Consider the following 22468-nt stretch of genomic DNA (forward strand, 5'->3'; position numbering starts at 1 on the left):
AGATTTAAATATGTTTATACACTGTAGTGCTTAGATTCTCCCTACCAAGTGTTTGTAACTTGTGACCTAAGCAATACAGTGTATTTAAACATATTTAAATCTGGGATATAAATATGTTTAAATACATTGTATTGCTTAGAAGGTCACAAGTTACAAATTGTATACGTGTTTGTACAATATTGAAAATCTGTCTTTATTCTTGTTCAAGATTGAAAGTTTTCTAAATATTAAAAACCACAAAACATATTAAAGCACAAGCAGCAGATAAATCAAAAAGGTGACCAAAATAAAATACAATTTTGCTAATTCTTGAAGATTCCATTTTTGGCCCACACAACAAGCTTTGCTTAAAAATGTTTATTTTTAATAACATAGGCTGTACCCAAGTAGAGTGAGCACAACAGCATTCATGCAAGCAATCTTCCCCATCCCTCTTCCGAAGGGCAGCGCCCTGAGCCCCTAAACAGCTACTCCTAAAGCTGGGGGAGGGGGAGAACATCACAGGATGAGGGGCTGCAATGAGAGATAGGAATTCCTAAAAGCCAGATGGAGATATCTTCTTAAACAAGATTTTGGTTCTAGAAATTGTTTACCCCTGGTTTTGGATAATTCTCTCCTGCCATACGGTTCCTGAGAGGCTCCTGACCCCAGGAACAGCTTGGGGTGGGTGGGGCTCAGAGAGATGCCCTAGAGCAGGGGTGGGGAACCTTGGCCCTCCAGCTGTTTTTGAACTACAACTCCCACCATGTGGCTGGGGATGATGGGAGTTGTAGTTCAACAACAGCTGGAGGGTATAGGTTTCCCACCCCTGCCCTAGAGAACAAGAGCCATATGTGGGCATGCTGCACAACAGGTTACACAACTTTGTGTGTGTTTTGGAAGTCTTTCACTAGCTATTGTACAACATGGTGTAGCACCACAAACTTCTTAAGTGTGCACTGTTTCTCTTACTGCACTTTGCATCACTAGTCTGAATGTCAGCCATTATGATTTAATCTGCTTTTAGGAATATCAACTGATTTAAATATTCTAGTTGATCAGTCATGTGGGCCGAGGATTGCTTCCTGCTTAGTGACATACCTCTAGGATTCTCCCTACCATTTTGTTTGTTTTTGAAAAGGTTTCCACTCCAAAAAGCTTCAGGTACTTGCACACCAGTAAGGATTCACTTTCATGCAAGACAGGTAACAAAAACTCACACAAAATGTATATACACATTTAGCATTCAGCCAGGACTGTGTAACAAATCCTACAATAAACAGCCTTCTTGCAGTCTTGCTCAAACAGTTTTAAACAACTTCAACCTTAAACTGTTGCCTTATGTATTTCTAGATTTTTTTTCATTTGATTTAGAATTGTTGCACTGTTTGCATTTACAAAAAGGGGAGGGGACTTTCAATAAGAGAGTCATACATTCAATATTAAGATATTGGACAATCAGGTATTATTTTAAACCAAATTATTTTAACAAGGAGAATATAACAACAGAAACCAAAATATGTTTATCTGGTTTTGTTTTTTTAAAAATATTGATCTTTATTCATCCTGATTGGTCATATTAAACTCAAGTATTAAGTACAAGAATGCAAATCTCTCACTGATCTCATCTTATAACAAAAATCCAAAGAAAGACTGGCATATAGTACAGCAGTGAAATGAGGATTGCAAATGATACAAACTTTACCTGTTCACAATACTAGGACAAGTACCTCAATCTAGATACAATAGTTAATTATAAGGCATCTTGAGATGAAGTATGATTTTGCACTTGCGTGGCCAGGATTGAAACTTAATTATCTTTTTAAGCCCTTACTTAGACTTACAACAATGGCTGGCTAATTTATAGAAGAACGGTCCAGCCTTTTCCCACACAACCCTGGGAAAGGTATAGATCCCAAGGGCAAGATGGCAATAGTTTCTCATCACATATATGGGGAGAGGGTAAAAGCGAATGTTAGGAACAAATGAGTGACTGAACGCACCGGAAACAAGAAACAGAAATAACTCTTGAACAAAAGCAGTTAAACTGACTCACGACATATGCAGCGCAATGCCTTTTCTCATACCACACAATTCCTGAACTAGTGAGAAAATCTCCATGCACAAAATGATATCAAACCAGGAATTTTTATTTTTTTAATTTTTTTTTTGTGGGGGGGGGAATGAAAAGTACAGCTGGTTGAAATTTCTTACGGTTTGCAATCAAATTATGCATCCCTAATCTAGTAAAGAAACGCTGATCTAGCCCATTTAAAAACCACAAACTGTCTGAAAATAACAATGTAACAAATTGCAAATAGCACAGCAATGTATCTGTAAGGTTCTACAAAGTATAGATTAAAGCGTGCAAATCATTTACTGTTAAGATACTGTGTGGTTATACACATCCCAGATAACACTACAATTCACACAGAGTGGCATACAAACTTCTGTGCAGTAATGCACCATCGTCAGAAGTTCCTTCAACAAACATAAAGGGAGTTGTGCATGAGTGGTGGTGTTAGTGCAACTGCAACTCTTCTTCTACAAACTGGAAGCAATTGCACCAAAGTTTGGATGCCATCCAACACATAATTGTAACTATCTGAATTGTTGTTAATTTCAAACTTTAGAATGTAACCTCTAAATAGTCACATATTCAGGCAAACCCATATTGCTTGGGAAAAAATAAATTCATTTCGTTTGGTTTAAAGCAAAACCAATTCTAAGACCTGGATCATTATTTTTGATTACTGCATATTGCAATGAGAAGTTATTAAGGACAACAGATTTTAAGAGATCTCCCCAAAAGCCAGGAAAAAGTACTGATATCTTTCAAAAGATTTATAGTTATTTATTAGATTCAATATGATGACGGCATTCAAGGAATTGTTAGTTACTGACTAGAATTTTTCCATATTAAGCAATATTATTTTTGAGGAATTATTATTATTATTAGTGGCAAAGATTTAATATTAACTTAAAGAAAAATGACTTCTATGGAGAAATGGGAAAGATACCTTTATTGTATACTATCTGAAGAGAAACAGAATCTTCAAAAAGATTAATTGGATAGATCTTAAAGGGTAGTTTTTTTAAGTATCAGTGGTTTCTCTCTCCTCATAGGCTTTATTGTAGCTTTCTGGCTTCATATGATCAGCATCACTAGCTGATTGATTTAGTATTTTGGGGTTATGCCCAGTAATCCAAGTATTTTGCACAGAGTTACCTAGACTAATACATGAAATTAAACTATGATGTATACCATCGGACTTCAAAAATGTTATTTTAAAAGAAGGTTTTAATGTAATTTAGATCTAATATTAAAATTTAATAACTGAAGCCAAATAATTTAAATAACTACAGCAATCTGTATTAGGCATGTGCAGAACATTTTGTTATCGGAACGTTCCACCTCGAAACGGCATTCTGAGTATTCCTACCTCAGAACAGGATGACCTTGACAAAGGGAACAGTCCACCAGAAGAGGGTCTTTCCATCAGAACAGCTGGTTCATCTGGTTATTCTGATGGAACTTTTGGCGCATTTTGTGTTCCATTCTGAACTGTTCCCAGAACACAAAATGAGTTTCATGCACATCCCTAATCTGTATTGCTTCACAATGGGAAAAAGTAGGGATGTGCAAAAAATTTCGGGCACAGAACAATCTGTGCCCGAAACGAACAATTTCGGGTGATTCGGGGCCGAACCGAATCACCCCCGATGCCCCCCGAATTTTTTCGGGCACGAGCCGAATCACCCAAATTTCGGGCACAAAAAATTCGGGTGATTCGGTTCATGGTTGATTTTTGGCGATTTTTTAAAGTTTTAGTGACTTTGGGGCAGTTCAGGGGCATAGCATGGGATTTGGGCAAAAGGAGTGGGGTGGGGTGGTAGTGCCTAATGGGTGCAGGCTACCACCCCAATTTCAGGGGGATTGGGCAAAGGGCTGATTTTTGGTAAATTTCTGAAAATTTCATGTCTTTGGGGCAGATTGGGGCATATTGGGGCAGAAAGTGGGGGCTGGGGCAGAATAGTGGGGTGGGGTGGTAGTGCCTCATGGGTGCAGGCTACCACCCCAATTTCAGGGGGTTTGGACAAAGGGGTGATTTTTTGAGAATTTTTGAAGTTTTGGTGACTTTGGGGCAGTTTGGGGGCAGAAAGTGGATCTGCCCCAAAATAGTGGGGTGGGGTGGTAGTGCCTCATGGGTGGAGGCTACCACACCAATTTCAGGGGGATTGGGCAGAGGGCTGATTTTTTGAGAATTTTTGAAGTTTGGGTGTCTTTGGGGCAGATTGGGGGCAGAAAGTGGATCTGCCCCAAAGGAGTGGGGTGGGCTGGTAGATAGTGCCTGATGGCTGGAGGCTACCACCCATCCCCAATTTAAGAGTGATTGGGCAGAGGGGTGAATTATGGTGAATTTATTTGTGTGAAGTTTGTCTTCATAAGGTGAAGTGTGCTAAATTGATTACTTCCTCATATTATTCATAGTAAAGGAAAGTGTGTAAAAGTGAAAGTGGGGTCATGAGAGTTGTTTAATTGAAAAAAATCTCATTTGCTATGATAGAATGAGAATTCACACCTCAGAAATTGCACACCCCTAGGCAGCAGTCCTGTCAATACTGGAATGGTTAAACAAAGAAGTAGAACCTCCCTCATAACCACGTTCATACATTTCTAAAAACATTATTATAGGAATTGGAGATGTGGGTTGAAGAGTGATGATTTACTATGTTTTGGAATGCTAAATTTCAAAAGATTCAACCAATGAATACACACACACGTGTTGTAAAAAATTGGACTTTCTATAGGTATTATAACTTGTCATTTCTTTTATCATCTTTCTATGTTATATAAAATACAGTGGTGGGGGGGGGGAGAATAAGAGTATGTTCCGAAGCACAATATCTTCCTAATTCAACATATAGCTGTTAGAGACACTCCACAGCACATTTTGATAGCATTCTCTTCAAACTCCTGTTAACTGGGCCAGAAGGCTCCTTTTAACATGGTGGCTTTCTTATACTTAGCAGGGAGAGAGCAACTATCTCTATTCATTCCAGCACAAAGTCCCTCTAATGGCTGTTGCGGGTGTCCACCTTGTGACTCTTTTTAGATTCCCTGTTTGCAAAGCGACCACACTAATTTTTTCATACCTTTTGCTATGTAAACCACTTTGAAAGGTTTTCTGTTGAAAAGTGCTATATAAATATGAATATTAATTATAAAGTGACAAAAATGAAGACTAAACTGCTCATCCAGTAAATTAATGAATAGTTGCCCAAAATCTAGTACACTTACTGGGATTGGGCCCCATTTTCTTACTCAGCAACTCCCCTGGTCAGAGCTAACTGAGCAAAGATGGTCTTTTTAAAGTGGTGATTCTCTTTATTTAGCAGGGAGTGAGCAACTGGCCCTATCCATCCCCAGCACGGCATCCCTCCAGTGGTTGCTGCTGGTGTCTACCTTATGGTTTTTTTTAGATTGTGAGCCTTTAGATGATGTCCCTTTGGGGGTCAGGGAGCCATTTTATTTATATGTAAACCGCTTTGGGAATTTTTGTTGAAAAGCAATATATAAATATTTGTCATATTCATACATGATGCTTCTTAAATTAGGAAGCATATTAAAAATTTAAAAACCTTAGAAGTTAGGTATATATCACTATTGGGAGAACAAGTGGTACATCACTGAATCATGCCTAGTTGTTTAAACTTACTTTAAATAAAAGATTCAGTGAAGCATAGTGTTGAATCTGGGAAAAGAATGATTACAAATAATTATGACACCTTCCCATTACCATTTCATAATCCCTCTTCTTTTTAAGTTATGTTATATTGATGGTGAAGCAAGTTATGATGAACAGAAGAGATTCAGGGTGTGTCCGAATCAGCGGATTTCTGTGCTATTTGAACTAAAAAAAAACTATGAATGAAGAATAAATAGGGCAGAAAACATTTAAGCAATGCACCACTAAATCTCGAAAGGCTGAACATAACCAATGAGGCAGACTAAAGGTATTTTTGCCAAGTACAACACCACAAACCAAGTTTAATAAGGGGTATCAACAAAAGCAGGGAATGACAGCAGCAATAATTTATTCATCCTTATACATCTGGTAAAGTAATAGCCTAGAAGCATTTCAGTTGGATATATGTTAGCTATCTGAAAACATATATTCCATGTATTTTTTCCCCCTACCAGCACTCCATCTGACATGGAGCTAAACTCCTGAAAGCAACTTAATGCTAACAGAACAGCGATGTGATGACCTCTCCTTTCTTTGATTTAGAATTTATCCATAAATTACTTTTATGAGATAAAAGCCTTGAGAAGTGCCACATGTGATTTATTATATCTATATATTTTCCCCCACAACCCCCAGTATTTTACACTATAGATTTATCAGGACGTTAAGAGACTACAAAGCATTCCTCTATAGCAATCAACTACAGTATCTAATTTTATCAATAATAATCTACTAACTAATATTACATCAACAACAATGTATATTGGGTAACTATTCATAGTTCTCCACTTTCCATTTTAATGTTGCAATATAAAAAGATTTATCAAGTAATGCAAACATGAATGCTACATTTTGTCTGAATAAGCTGCTTTCTTTGCTATTTGAAACAAGAAATTAGTTTTAGAAACATGTACTTGCCTAGCAAAACCTTCGCATCTTCGACATCAAAATCTCCATCTCCATCAGCATCATAGATCCCAAGTTTTCCTAGAGTACAGAAACAGAACTTTTATTCAGCAATGTTTTAAAATTTATCTTAAATGTGTGCAAATATAGCAGAGTCATAACTATGGCAACATTTTATTTAGAAGTGTCATTCCAAAGCAGAAATGTCATTTTGAGAAGTTAGATTTCTCTCTCTCATTAATATTTGTAAAAGAGACAGTACATCATTATTAAAACCTGGAATCTTCCAATATTGCTAATCAGCAATTCAGTGCTTACTACTATTTAAGAAATGTGAGATAACGATGCAAGTCAAATGCAGGCTGTAATCATACTCCACTAAAATCAATGGAAGTTTTGCTACTGACTTCAACAAGGATTGCACCCAACAATTCTCTAACCCTGTAGATTAACCATTCTTAATCACTAGGTGGTGAATGCTTTTTAATACAGCTACATATCTAAAGTCAAAAGGGTACCAATATTTCAAAAGCATCAAGTCAAACAAGATCTTGAATGCCTCTATTTCAAACAATACATCGGTGTATTCAGGAATAATGCAACTGCATACAATATCAAGGCACTCCTGTGCCTACGGAAAACTGCAACCTGCTATATTTGGCACACTGACAAAACCATAACCACTTAAGAAAAGATCAGGCAGAACTGGATTCAATCAGATAAATACATGCCAATCTTGCAGGAGCTGTGGACCATTAAAAAATGAAAGGCCCTGAAATTTGGTTGAATAGTTTTGTTTTTCATTTTCTGTCATGGTATACCGAAGGCAAAAAATCCTGAAATGTGGAGAAAAAGTTTTCATTGAGCTTTTTTATGCCATGATTTACTAAGCAAGGCAGAAGCAAGAGTTGTGCTAAGAAGAAGTTAGAATAGAAACCTGCCCAGATGGTTACTCAAAGAGCAAGTTAGGGTCCTTACGATTTCAAATATGAATGTTATTGTTCACTCCAACCAAAGTAATCAAAATACTCAAGAATGAATCTAAAAACACTGGCAACAATCTAATGACTCTTCATAATTCACACCAACTGATATAAAGAGTAGTGTTGTACCACCACAATGAGAAAAGTTGTGTACACTTAAGAATTTCAGAAAACTCTGTGATGCTGGGCAACCACTACCGAAAGACGTTCTCTGGGACATATACAAGGTTGTGCAATACATTATACAATACACTGTGTGACTTATCAACATCTTCTGCTAGTGCAAGAACTAGTCTGAAACGCACATTCCTTTCTTTGTGCAATGTCCTTGCACTACATTCTTGTGCTAACAGCATTAAGCTGGCGCCAGGGGCGTAACTACTATTAGGCAAGGGGAGGCAGCTGACTGGGGGCCCCCATGCCTCGAGGGGCCCCCCAGAGGCAAGTCACATGAGAAGTGTGTGTGTGTGTATCAGCGAGGGGCCCACTTTAAAATTTTGTCTCTGGGCCCACTCCAGCCTTGTTACGCCCCTGGCTGGCGCAACACTTGTCCTACTGAAACCGGGAACAGAACACAAAGAAAGGAAGTTTAATTTTGGCTTGGCATGGTGATGTGTGAATTATCCAACCATCATTCTGGATGTTACATACTTTTCCTCTGAAGGCTAATGTACCCAGAAACAAGAGGGTTGAGCTGATAGAATGTGAAAACAGACAAGCAGCTCTAAATTATGTTTTGTCCAGTGTTTGGAAGTTTATATTCTAAACCATGCAAACCATGTTTGGCAGAATGTCAAAACTGAGTCAGGTAATGATTATGTTGATTATTAAAAAGAATTTGTGACTGAACCTTGACTATGGTCTGGTTCAGATATTTTTAAAAAGTTTAATGATAATTCATTATCATTCCCGTTCTACTCCATAGGGAGGGCACTGAAAACTTCTACTTTCAAGCTAACTATAGGTCCCATTACTTCTGAACTCTGGCACTTATGGTTAGTTAAAACAAGGATATCAATATTAGTTTGTTAACTAATCATTGTTTGAACCACCATGGAGAACTGGTTAATGAAAAAAGGGACTGTAGAAACTTTCCATCTTTTCTAGTTCTTGGAGGAAGAGGAGAAGCGAGGAGTAGGAGAAGGTATGCAAGTCCAAATCTTTCCTAGATTCATTCATTATCTTCTAAACCATAGTTTTTAAGACAGTCTGAATCACACAAGTGAATAAGTTTACCTTCTCAATGGGGGTGGGGGAAGTATTTACCCAAATGTTTAAAAAGTGTATAAAACACTTTCTATTTCTATGCAAGCTAGAAATAAATTAGCTAAAATTAATACCTGTGATTCTTTTCTATTAAAAAACAAACACACACAGATGGCATATGTCCACACATTTTTGTTAAGAGCCCATGCCTGCTCTTGAAGCTCATCTAAGTCTAACCTGAGTAACAGATGCTTCTCATACATCCAGATCCTTTGCTTTCCATTTCCTAACAAAACATCCTGTTCAGCCAGATTCATGGTTGCCATGAGGAAAAAAACTGCAATTACTGTACTTGCTTTTTCAGACCTCCATTCCTATAGACATTTTGACATAGAAGTGTCTAACCTTTTGGACCCTATTTTCTTCAGGCCTCTAATAGTACCTTAAATCAACATAAACAAGATGCTCCCTAATCTTCAAGTAGGAATAAGCAGAGAAAAGCCTGCATACCAGCAATTACCTTCCACTCTCATGAAAATAAAGAACCAACCTAGCCCACAAGCTTTCCCCAAAAGGAAAGATGGACGTAAAGCAGGCAGGCATAGCTCATTTGACTCCTCCCTGCATCTCCCATCTTTTTATTATTCCCAGACTCAATCCCAGAAGAACAAGAACAGTACAGCTGAAACATGTGTATACATGGAGGAAGCATAAGTTGAGAGTTAAGGCAAAAGATATAGTAATGCAGACAACTCTCTTCTGTTTCACAAATAAAAATCAAAAGGTTACAGTAGATTTTCAGATTAAAGGTTAACTCCACCAAGGTGTAAATCAGAAAGTCTTGAACAAGATAATCTGAAGTCAGGGAGGGGGAAAAGAAAAGAAACACAGACTGTGGGAGAAATGGTTTTATATTCCAAGCCCATGTATAACATACATAGTTCATTGCTCTATAATCCTACCTTGAAGTACCTCTGACAAGTTATAACGGAAGTCCTTTGCTTTGGCTGCATGCATGGTAAAAATATAGAAGCCATTATTCAGATCATTAGATCACAACAGATAAGTGACATAGTTCTCCCCCTTCAACACAATCCTGCCTCTCCCATTTTCCCCCTGGTTATGAACATTCATGGCAAATTTATGGTTTCCCCCCCAGATGTTGAACCTAATGATATGCACTTTAATTCACAGCTTTTACTAGATTCCTGATGTTTGGATGGATGGATGGATGGATGGAGATATATATATATATATATGAAAGACACCCTTTAGAGTTGAAGTTTTGAACCTGTAATGTTTTACAATGTTCTCTTACTTGACTGTAAGGACTGAAAATCTTACCTAGAACTTCCTCGTAATCTACAAGTTCAAACCAAACCACTGCAACCGACGTCCACACTCCCAGCAATGCAATTACCATAAACCATGTAAAAAATGAACTTCCAGAAAGGCCTTCTTTCTTGCCATTCTTGTTTCCTCCATGTTTTGTCTCTGTAAAATAAAGACACCGAATTACTATCTGAAGGCACAGCTATAGTATAATTTTGCTAAGAAGTTATGTTATAACATAGCATTCAAAAGAAATTACATATTGCTAAGTATACGCAGTTATTTCTAAAGTTATCCAGTGATTAAAGGAGAACAGAGCCAAGTGGTAAATTAAAAAAACGCAAGCTTACACAAGTGATTTTAATCTAATATCCCAATTTTGAAAGTTATGCATTTCCTGAACTACAATGCATACTGATTTAAATTAAAACATGCCCATCTGCAACTAAACAGAGTTTTTGTACCACTTACAAACAGAATCCCAAGCCTCCATGTCACCTACTCCAACTTGACTGGGACCAATGGCCATTTGGCTGCTTCTATGCTAGGAAAGGCTCTCGGCTGCCATTCCACCAAATCATTTTCAGCTTCAAAGATACCAGAATTTGTTTGTTTCCCCTTGTCTCATGTCTCGGACTGTAAGCTTGTGAACAAGGCCTGTATCTTTCTCCCCACACCTCCAATATTGAACAAATTTTCTTATTCCAAAATCAAGATAAAAGGATTTTTGCTAAAGAGAAAATATTCAATTAAAAATGTACCTAAATAATATATACACTTAATATATTCACTTAAAAATACACCTAAACATTGGGAAACAATGTATTTAACATACTTTGTACATTCAGTTAACATCATACAAGTGATATGTGCAGGCTAGAGAACAAAGAAAAGAGTAGATCTAAGCTATGCACAATATATAAAAAAGTAAGGTGCTTTAACAAAATAAGAATATACATTTAAAACTAGCACTGAGATTAATTGTGCGACTTTTGGATTTTTTTCAGCGTATGCACAAGAACACAAAGTAAGATTACTTACTTGCTCACAAGGGCTTCATATGAAGTTAGGTATGTTGGATTGTGGGCAAAGTGCCTAGAACTTACCAGAAGCAAAATGTATAACATCCTGCCTAAGTTATTCAACTGGTCCCATTGAAACTGATAGGATAAATTAGTAATGAATAATTTGTCCTATTAATTTCAAATGGAACCCCCCATCAAGTAATTTAGTCAGGATGCCATCCATGGAAGGTAAGTGCCCATACTGTTCGGCTGACCAGATACTAAATATATTGATAATTTACCAAATAATCAATACATGGTTTATAGCAGACCTCACTATTTGCTGTTCCATGTATTTATAGTCCAAAAATAGGCACCCAACCTCAGCATATGAAGGTGCGGAAAGGATTAATACCCACATATCTGTGGTTCCTAGGTGACCTTAAGTGACCTCTGAGGTAATTTCTGGCCACCATTTTGTTTAAAGGACCTATTTTGTGGCTCTTCTGTTGAGGGGGGGGGATTTCTCGCCACAATTCTTTTTTTTTTTGGTGGGAAATTGACCAAATTGAGTTTGGGGAAGACACTGCTAGAGACCCACGGAGCACGGCACTTTATTTCAATTATTTTCACAATTTTTCTGTCTTTTACCACCCATGCAGGAATCTAAACCACCACCACTACCCCCCACTGATTCCCATTGCCCCAATGGCTCATTATCGACATTTTCGTTACCCGCAGAAATTTGCAGGAATGGAACCCCTGTGGATAATGGAGTACACCTGTAAACAAAATACTGACATCAGATGTCAGTTCTTTTCTCCATATTTTGTTCTTTACAAGAAAAAAAATAGGCTTCAATTCATGTGTTTAGTACAGAACACCTCATTTGTTTTTATGGAAGCTTTTTCACAATAGCACTTCTGCATGAATTCCATTTTATGCAACTACTACAGCCACTTGTGCGTGCAGAAAACATGCTTCTTCTGCATGCTGGCAAGAGGCCTTAAATATGGTGGTTTGATTAAATAAACATCATTTTAAAAATATACCGCATGTAACTGCTTTTTTAAAAATTAAAAGTCTTATTTTTTTTAATCTACCTTAGATTAAAAGGTAACTACCTTAGATTAAAAACCCTTTACGAGATCAATATCAATATCTGTTTATTTTATTCCAATCTGTAACTGATCAATCATTTAAATTTGCAAATAGTCAAAGCATTTGTGTAGGTGGCCACTGAAGGAAGAATGAAACAGCTCTTGCTTGTTAAATTGTAAGTTAACACTCACTGTTAAATAATAGGCCATCTTATTAAAGGCCATTTTATTATCACAAAAGAAACAGGATTCCCAAACACAAATAAAAGCACCCTTCAATCCTAGCTTCACTGCTTTAATTCTGGAGTTTCCAGTAACCTTCTATTTTGTCTGTACAATCAACAAACAAGATCAGAGTAAATACCTTTTGAAATTAATGGGACTCGTCTTGTTGATTTCAATGGTCTTGACTCACTTAGTTTGGATGCTTCTGTGCATGCTTATTGTTAATATAACATCAATCATATACTATGATTAAGTTTGTGTTTAGAGCAACTCTCACTTTATGTACTGGATTCCCATTTATGTTATTTAAATTATAAGCAATATTATAGTGGTTTTAAGAAGTTTATTCACTAAACTAAGCACCTTGGTGAATTATGATGAACTATGTGAAGAAATAAGGATTTAAAATGAAAGAGCTTAAGTCACTACATCAATAGTTATGACTTTGAATTGAGACTGAGGTATCACCTAGCCCTCATTTTCTATCCAAGAAAATGATAAATCTTGGTAAATCTTGGTTATTAAGTGTTGACACATATTACTTCATCTGATCCTCTTTTCTGTATGTATAACAGAATTAAATAAGAGTTATTATTAAATATGTAGATACTGCTTGACCACATCCACATTAAGAGATATATGCAAGAAACACTTCTCATATGCATGGAGAGGAGGGGTGATTTTTCAGCTATTCTCTCCTTCCCTCTGCAGCCACCTATGTCTACCAAAAATATGTCTCTGAGAGTTGCAGCAGGGAGGGAAGGCTGCCAAAAAATCACCTCTCCCCTCCATGTGCATGAGAAAATGTTCCTGCTGCAGAAGGAAGGGAAGGAGGTTGTAAAAAGAACAGCACCCTTCCGGGTGTGCAGAAACATTCCACACACACAACTCTTAGTTTGGTGTAGGCCACTGACACTTTTGAATAGAGCTTATAGGACTGCATTGTCAGTATTGGGACTGGCGTAGGTTTGGAAGAGACATCACTACAAAAATTCACATTCTTTTCCAAACTATTAAGAAATAATTTAGAGTATAGAAATGGAAATGGAAATCATATCGTACTTTATGATCCCAGGCCAGTACCTAGAACTATTGCTTCGAGTAGTGATTTGTGTACTAATACTTCAAAGTCAACTCACTCTTCAAGCCTTGCAATTTAAATTAACTTCATTATTACAAAAAAGAGAGGAAGATACAGAATAGCACTAGTTTGCCATTAATTAGAGGTGTGATTCAGGGTCTTCTCATAGTCATCTTCACGAGTCTTGATCACTTTTATTTTACTTCATTGATCCTCAAGGCAAGAATTAGTTAGCTTTACACTTGCTAACTTCTTATTCTAACTTGATACTTTTACTATTCCATTCAATTGATTTTTTGGTACTTTAATGAGCCAGTCAAGAACTTCAAGGAGGCAATATCTAGAAGAGAAAATTATGGCTGCCCAGGAGAGCAGACCAGCAACAGAGGCATTCTCTGTTGTCACACCACACACACACACACACACACACACACACACACACACCAGTACAATGGTTACTCTGACTCCCCTATTTCCTTCCTACCCACCATTTCCATCTTTGCTGCTCCCACTGCCTACCCCCCGCTTTTTTAAAATATACACACTGTTTTTAGTAATTACAATGAGGACATTGTTCCCATGCCTCTCTCTCTTCCCATTTCTCTGTGACATTAACCTGATTCAATCATTATACTAAATCATTACGCTGAATCATATGTCTGTACACTCCTACATGTGTTTATGTAAATGACTGTACCTGGCCCCTCAAATGCATGGTACAGAGAGGTAATATACTTCTGTATTTGCATTCAACATAACATGTGAATGGCTATACCTGTGTACACTCATTGTACAAGTGTTGAACATAACGTGTGAATGGGCTATCGCCCTGCCTTAACAAGCACGCTTACAATCATCCCACCCCGTTGTCTCCTTAAGAATTTCTTTAAAAGGGTGTGTGTGTGTGCATAACCCAGATGCTTTACCAAAAATAAGATATTTCAAACTAAGGATTGGTATTGTGCACTTAATTACTATATATTTGAACTCTCTGCTTTTTACCATTTAGGCTGGAACTTACTCTAAAAATGCATTAAGGATTCTAGATCCCTATCAGCCAACAATGACTTTGCTTAGCTTTAAGCATATATCAGCTGACAGAACAGAGAACCTGACAATAACCTGGTTGCTCAGATTGTTAATAAAATACAACACAACATACTACAAAGTCCAATGACTCATAATACTGTGTGGCCTAAGTAGAGCTGAATATAGTAAATGGTGTCCTGGGAACCTTTTTTTGCTTTTTAAAGTGTGATTTCCAAGTTAGCACAAGGGGCTCTGTTGGCGCCAGGAGTCGAAATCGACTGAACAGCACATTTTACCCTACCTTGATTTTTCAGACGACTGAATGTGGCATGAAGTTAATCATTTGGCCGTGGGTGTGTGAGTGTGCACACACACACGCACTTTTTATCATCATATATAAATAGTAGTAGTAGTAAATAACAGTTATAAGGAAACCTAATCTGGATCAGGACCAAAGTGTACAGAGTTTTAACCTTTTGCTCTCCACCATGAATCTAATAAGGATCAACCCACCCCCCACCCCCCCACAGCTATTTGCCCCAGCAGGGAAGTTGCATCAGCAATTAGGAACATAGCAGACCTATGTCTATGTTAAGCTTTATGGCTTAAAATACCCCCTACACTGCAGTCCCAATACAGATGGGGTGTGAGAATGGCTATTTATGGTTTGTTTTAGGGGGGAAATAGGAGAAAAAAATGTGATCAGTTTCATGTCTACTTTAGCTCTCAGTTGCAGTAAAAGTGCTACTCATTGTAAATATAATGTACAATAAAATATAATTTTTTTTATTTTTAGAACTGTGAAGCCATTAGTGCTATACACATACAAATCACTCAAATATAATGCAAATGTTACTGAAAGCAAGGTTTTTGTTGTGTAACTTTCACTAATTGGCTTTTCAGTCATCTTAGCTATGTTGATTAGAACCTTATCCTTTTCTCTTTTAAGTAAGGTTGGTAAAATCTTTATCATTTGATATTTAGCAATTAGAGAGTACACTGGACACTAAAAACATACATTAAGAACCATTTACTAATTTAAACTCATTCCAGAGAGCTAAATCAAAGTTAAAGCTTGCCACGCAATGTAGAAAGCAATGTAGAAAGTAGGTCAACTTCCAAATGTGGCAAGGCTTTGCTTTTGCCTACCATATGTCTCCAGATACATCACAACCTTCAAAAATGCAATAATGCATTTTCAGAATCCATTTTTTTAAACTCTGTAAAATGCCAGAAAAATAAATTTTAGTAGACACCTGTAGAATGTTCCCTCACTTGAGATTTTTATATGTCCTGTTTGCTATAAAGGGATCTCCATTCCATTAAAAAAAAAAAAGCCATCCATTTTCAGAATCACAATATAAATTATAAGCATTTGTTTTATAGGGCCATGCAATACCAGACATAGAACATCTCAGATTTAAAAAAAAACATTTAGGAAACAAGTTAAACTGTCTACTAAATTTTCAGATTAAAGTTATACCACAATACACTCCAAGCTTTGCTACCCAATATGAGACAGAAGTCATAACACACACTTGTATTCCAAAATGCTGGAACTATACCTGAGTCTTCAGCCATGGCATTAGTGTCTTTTATCCATGAATAAAAGTAAACCTGACTATAAAACCAGCCTCCTAGATAGAATCAGCAAAAATTTACCCTCACGTAAGCCTTGCAACAGCAGCAAAGAAAGTTTCTTATGGCCAGCTCAGCTAAAACCCGAAATCGGACCCGGCTGCAAACTCTACTCAAAAGCTATTTTTAGCGCAATCATCTGCAAGCCAAATGCTTTTAAGCACCCATATGGAAGTCCAGTGCTGACGACAATCAAATTTTCCCCCTCCTACTAACAAAGCATCCTGGGTAGCAGATCCATTCCATCTCATTTAATCTCTAAACACCAACATACCAGAGAAGCAAAATAGAGCAGATTGGGGGGGAAATGATTGCAGGCAAACATGCCTCAGTGACTAAATTCTAAGAGCATTAAACCTTCTGTACAAACTAAAACAAAGGACACAAAGCTTGTCTGTGCAATTTGAACATCAGCCAAACACATTTACATGATGCTGACACAGCTATTGCATGGTTTTTCAACTTCTACATATACAACTTATCTATAAATTTGTCTGCAGTTGACACAATATAGGCTACAATTACAATATGGCACTATGCTGGCATTGTGAAGTCATTAAGGATGCTGCTACCCCGCTCTGAGCACTAGAGCAGTTAAGCTGTCAACTCACAGACAATACCATCAAAAGTCCCACGTAGTAACTGATACAATTTCAGTGCCCTCCACAATAGATCAAGGTTTCATTAACCCTCCTTCAAAAAGCAAGTAAGACACAAGCAGTTAAGATGCCTTTTTCATCATTATTTTAAAGCAAGCTTTGAGTATTAACATCGTTGGTAGCATATGGCCTGGGATGGATATTTGTAAACTAACTGGGAAATTCTGTAATCACCCTCTACTGCTTCTTTCCAAGGGATAGGTAACAATAGTTGAGCGAGGGAGGAAATGCAATGCCCAGTTTTTTTACATAGATACACTATTATTTTTACAACCGGCTGAAATCAGTGCAAGTCACTACACACTTAACCCTAATCCAAATAGAAAATACTGTCATCATTTTCAGAAGGTCTTCAGGGTTGTATTATTTTTATGCAAGTGGTTAAAAGGTGGGAGGTAAAAAGCAATGTCTATTTACAAACCTTTCATCCTCCAATACAGAACTGAGTAGTTCAGAAGTGACAGCAATATAGGATCCACCCATCTCAGTAAGGCAGGGTGCAAACAGTTCTAAGGCCGAAACTGCCTGATCATATTTCAACAACTCTCTTCTCACAAAGGCTACAGAATTCATTTTACAATGCCCAAATCTAGTATACATTACTCCAATAAAGAGCATAAATAGCATGTTCAGTAATTGCATTTAGATGAAAAGGCTATACTGTACTTTTTTTCTTACTTGAAAATGCAGCCACCAATTCACAAAACAAGAACAGCTTAGTCAACAGCAATCAATTTTAGAGAGAGAGAGTTATCAGCAACCAAAGGCAAGTCACTTAAAGAAGCTCGACAAGACTGCTACAGAATTTTAATACTCAAACTGAGGAATATTTTTAGAACTTATCTCAAGTTGCTTTGCTGTGAGACAGTACAGCATACTCCACAAAACAGACAAATTATAAAAGCTGAACAGCACCCACACTAAGTTAGCCATGATTCAGTCTTGTTGAAATGAATGGGACTTAAGTTAATACTAATTAATATGTCTCAATGATTTATGAACATAGGAAGCTGCCTTATATTGAGTCAGACCACAGGTCCATCTAGCTCTAGCCTAACTAGCCACTCTTAAAAACATTTCCATGGTTGTGTGTCAGCCGCAGCAAGCAGACTTGGGGGGCGGGGATCCCAATTTTGCACCATACACTCATTATCGGAGCTCTGGGGGACAGGGCGGCACATCCCAGCACCCCGACCCTCAGAGCTACCAGCAGGAGCTGGTGCTCATCTGGGCAGGCGATCCCCACCCAAGGAGGAAGAACTGCTCATATGTGGGGAAGATACATTTAACCAGCCTTCCCTGCAGTCCACCCTCTAGGCTTTCTCGCTGCTCGTGAAAAGAGGCTCAAAAACTGTGTTCTACCCAGGTTTGGGAGCTGTGTGTGCTGCCAATTTTCAGTTGTGTGGAAGCAAGGTGAGAACAAAAACTGGGTAGAAGTGATTGTATGGAAGCAAGGAAGGAGGAAAAGCTACCCAGGTTTTCCTCCTACCTTGCTTTGAGGGAATCACTTCTACCCAGGTTCTCCTCTTACTTCTCTTCCACACAACCAAAAATCAGGAGCACACATAGCTCCCAAACCTGAGTAGAACACAATTTTTGATTGTGTGAATCATCTCAAAGAGAACCCAATAGCTCAGTTTATTAAATTACACTGTTTTAATAATTTGATAACTCTGTGGAGACAGACTACAGAGATATCCACCTGGCAATGTTTTGGTCCCTCAGATGATTTTATACAAATCCTATAAAACTGACCTTCAGTTTGGGAAAACTCATCAGAGGAACAAAGCAGCTAATGTTTATAGAAAGGTGAATTGGTCCTTTGCAACAAGGTAGCATTCATGTTCCCACAACTGACACTCATGGCCCAAGCCTGGCCATAAGCAAATCCCCATGGACCAATGAAACTGATTTTAAAAAGTGTGATGAATCTCACTGGTCTCCCCTAGTTTCTGTACACAAAACATTTATAAAAGTTATAGCTCTCATAAGGTGGCTGCCAGAAATCCTTTCCACATAATAGGATCCCACAGCATTCATAACACCTCAAAGCCCTTTACTGCATGAGTCAGCTCACTTGTGTCACGTCCCCAGCCCAACTCTAGGAATCTGTAATGCCATTGTAAGAATGTTTTATGTAACTGGTTTCAAAATCCTTTCAAACATTACACACTGCAAGAGCACAGTGACCACACATATGAAGGCAGCAATGCTCACACTGGTGCTAAACTAGGAGCATCCAAATATGTATGTAAGAATGTATTTTTCTGGGCTCTACTGCACGGGAGGCAATGGTAAACCCCTCCTGTATTCTACCAAAGAATACCACAGGGCTGTATGGGCATCAAGAGTCGAAATCGACTTGACGGCACACTTTACCTTTACAGATTTTAAAAAATGATACAGAATTAAATATCAATTTTTTCTGTAACTCTATGAAATTTGAAATGAAAGTGGTATTAATTAATTCAGCAGGCACATTGGAGAAAATTAACTTGGAAGTGCTTCCAATGTCTTCCAACATGCTAACTGACTAAAGTGGATGAACATTCTATCTATCATAAAATCCAATCCATTCATCCAATCTGCCTGAAATATGGCACAAAGTACATTTTGCCACCACCAAGTGCCACCACCTCTCCAAGTTTCATGCGGATCTTGCAGCAGTTTGGACACCTTGTTTATCACAGTAAGCAGCCATGTGTGTATGTGGGTTGTCTGATAGAGTAAAATACACTCTATGAATGCTCAGAGGCTGTGCCCTTTGCTAATGGCTTTTAAAATGTACTACTCTGTAGACAGTAGGGAAAGAGACATGAATGTGCAATTAAATATGCCAGACGTTATTAGATCATGATAAGCTTTACAATCTAATATCAGCATGGAAGAGGTACCTATAATTTCTTAATGTTTATAGTGCACATTGACACCAACAGCTGAGTGCAATGTACCTAGAAATAGCCCTCTGAACCCAACGTCTATATTTTGAATTACTAATCTATTTTCTAGGGATGTGATGAATGTTTCAACATCAAAGTGTTTCGACTTGAAATGGGCCATCTCAAGCTTAAAACAAAACACCCTTTAAGTAAAGGGCCTGTTTCGAGCTCAGAGCAGAACAATCCCGTTTTGACATTCCGAGAGCCATTTTGGAGGTCTTTCCCCCCCTTGCCAATTGGTTTTTGGGCACTGGCTTCTGACTGGCTTGCAGTCGTGGTTCTTGGTTGGCTTGTTATGATATAAATCAAGTGTTGTCATGGGCAACTGTGCCCACATTGTGGGGACAGGAGCGGGGGGGGCAACAAAGGAGGGAATTTCAAAATGTATTCAAAGGGACTGAGAGGCAGAGAGAGCCCTTAAACTGTGCCTCTCTTTTGAAAAAGATATATCAGGAGGAGTACTAAGGTTTGATTTTGTGGTTTTCTTTTCTCAGCAATGAATATAATATGCTGTGCTATTGCTGCTATAACTATCTGGTTTTTCTGGATCTCAGATTGACAAAGACAGAACTTTGGTTCCTGCTTCCCTGGAGTTATCATTTGTTTTGTTTGTGAGATAGTGTTGTGGAGTGGCAGCTGTGCGTGTGTGTAATATTTCTTGGTGACTGCTGTGATGAGCTCCATGTCTGGCCTTGAGATTAACTTGTGCTTCACTCAATTTTATTTATTGTTCAATTTCTATACCACTTTTCATTAAAATAATTCTAAAATGGTCTGCAATATAATTAAAACAATGCATAATTAAAATACAAAAAGTACAGATATTAACTATAAATATAAAAATAATATATCTCTATTTAAAAGTTTAAAAGCCTACATAACACAAAACAAAAAGCTCTGGTCTACTCTGCAATCTGCATTGCAAGTCAAAATGGGACTGAAGGTGCTCTAGTTGAGCTTATGGCTATGCTTGCTGCTAAGGGTGCTGCTGTGACAGCTGAGGCATCATGCTTGCCCATCTTGCTAGGAAGTAACAAAGAATCATAACTGAGTGCGAGAGAACAACTTGTTTCAGTGATGTTACTGCAGCTCAGTACTGTGGCTGGCAGTGGATTCTGGGTCAGTGATTCTTTTTTGGCCATTTTTGCACTGTGTTTGAAATGTGTGTTCTGTGTTGGGAGGGACAGATTTTCTTTTACTGTGTGCTTCTACAGTGTTTTTCAAGGCAGGGTTGTGAAATGAATTGCAAATTGCATTGCAAAATTTGTCTGCATGCACTCTGAGTGCAGCTTGTTCCAGCCATAGGGACCAATGGGGAAACTCAAACACCCTATTGTCCCCATGGGTAGCTCCTAAGGACACTGAAGTGGGTTGTGTGGTAGAGCATGATGGGCAAGCGGGCAGTTTTAAACAATTTTTTTAACCTTTTCCCCAAACCCCCATAGGATCCTATGGTGGTTTGGGGGGAAAGTTAAAAATTTATTTTAAATAACCCATTTGCTCATTTCTTTTGTGGGTTAGGTGGTACTTATCATGCCCCACTACACAACCCATTCTGGCGCCCCTAGAAGCTACTCATGGGGAACAATGGGGTGTTTCGAGTTTCCCCAATGGTCCCTATGGCCAAAACATTCAAAACATTTCAAGTTTGTTTCGTTGAAGCAGCTGGCTTGACCACTGTTTTCAATAAAATATTTTGGCTGTTTGTGTTTCGTTTTGAGCTCAAAAGAGAATGCAAAATTCGTATTGTATACATCCCTACGATCTTCCTTCTGTAAGGAATATATGAAGTAGGTTTTCAGTATGAATGAAGCAGCAAAAAAAGTTGTTTAGCTGTAACAAATAATCTTCAAGTGCCCTATATGCGCACACACACTAATGAGAATACACCTGTGCAGCCAACATCTGGGACACTCTTATAGCTTCTCAAGACACTTCAACATCTCCCCACACATTAGGGAGACCATCAATGAGAAGCGGTTCGAACACTGCCCCTCAGCTGCTGACTGAACACCACTGATATCAAATCTCTCTGTTTGGAGCTACACATACAGGTAGCAACCTTTAGCAGTCTCCCTTTTTTCTCCTTTTAACATTTTCATATCCACTTGGTGGGGCAGGTGGGTGGGTCATGTATATTCACATAGGACCACTCAAAGATCATCAGTTACAGGTAAGCAAATGATTTATCTCCCTTGTTGTCCTCTGTACATCCACACAAATGGGAGATCCACAAGAAAACATACCTGGAGGCAGATGAAAGTGAAGTCATGGTAAAATCTGCTGCAGGGCAGCTCTCCCAAATATACCTTCTTTCCTTAACCCTTTTCCAAGAAATGGTGCTTGTTGAAAGTGGTAACCGTGGGCCAGGTTGAAGTCTTACATCAGGGTTCAAGACACCTGAGAGATTTCCTGACAAGGTCCCTACGGCCCACATAGAGTATGTTTTTACACATAATGGTCGGGGTTGCTTAGCAAGTTCATATTTCTCTGTGTAAACTGCCCTGAGCCATTTTTGGAAGGGCGGTATAGAAATCAAATGGATAAATAAATAAATAAATAAATAAATAAGACATGTTAACTGTATTAAGTATCTGAGAAGAGATGAAATGTCCTTTCTGATTCCCTTACCATGCA

General features: G+C 38.1%; 1 protein-coding gene across 8 annotated transcripts in view; it reads right to left on the bottom strand.

Annotated features, from left to right (window-relative positions):
• LOC128321973 (aspartyl/asparaginyl beta-hydroxylase-like) overlaps positions 1-22468 on the bottom strand; it is a 95662-nt gene that overhangs the window by 54125 nt on the left and 19069 nt on the right. For 6 of the 8 annotated variants that reach the window (XM_053242582.1, XM_053242581.1, XM_053242583.1 and 3 more), the window contains exons 2-4: positions 10169-10318; positions 9787-9831; positions 6648-6716 (exon numbers count right to left, since the gene is read on the bottom strand). In XM_053242582.1, the coding sequence (XP_053098557.1) occupies positions 6648-6716; positions 9787-9831; positions 10169-10318 (264 nt within the window). The remainder of the gene's footprint in view (positions 1-6647; positions 6717-9786; positions 9832-10168; positions 10319-22468) is intronic. The other 2 variants (XM_053242587.1, XM_053242586.1) reach the window with 1 other exon arrangement.

This window comes from Hemicordylus capensis, chromosome 4 (genome assembly GCF_027244095.1).
Source record: "Hemicordylus capensis ecotype Gifberg chromosome 4, rHemCap1.1.pri, whole genome shotgun sequence".
NCBI classification, from domain to species: Eukaryota; Metazoa; Chordata; class Lepidosauria; order Squamata; family Cordylidae; genus Hemicordylus; species Hemicordylus capensis.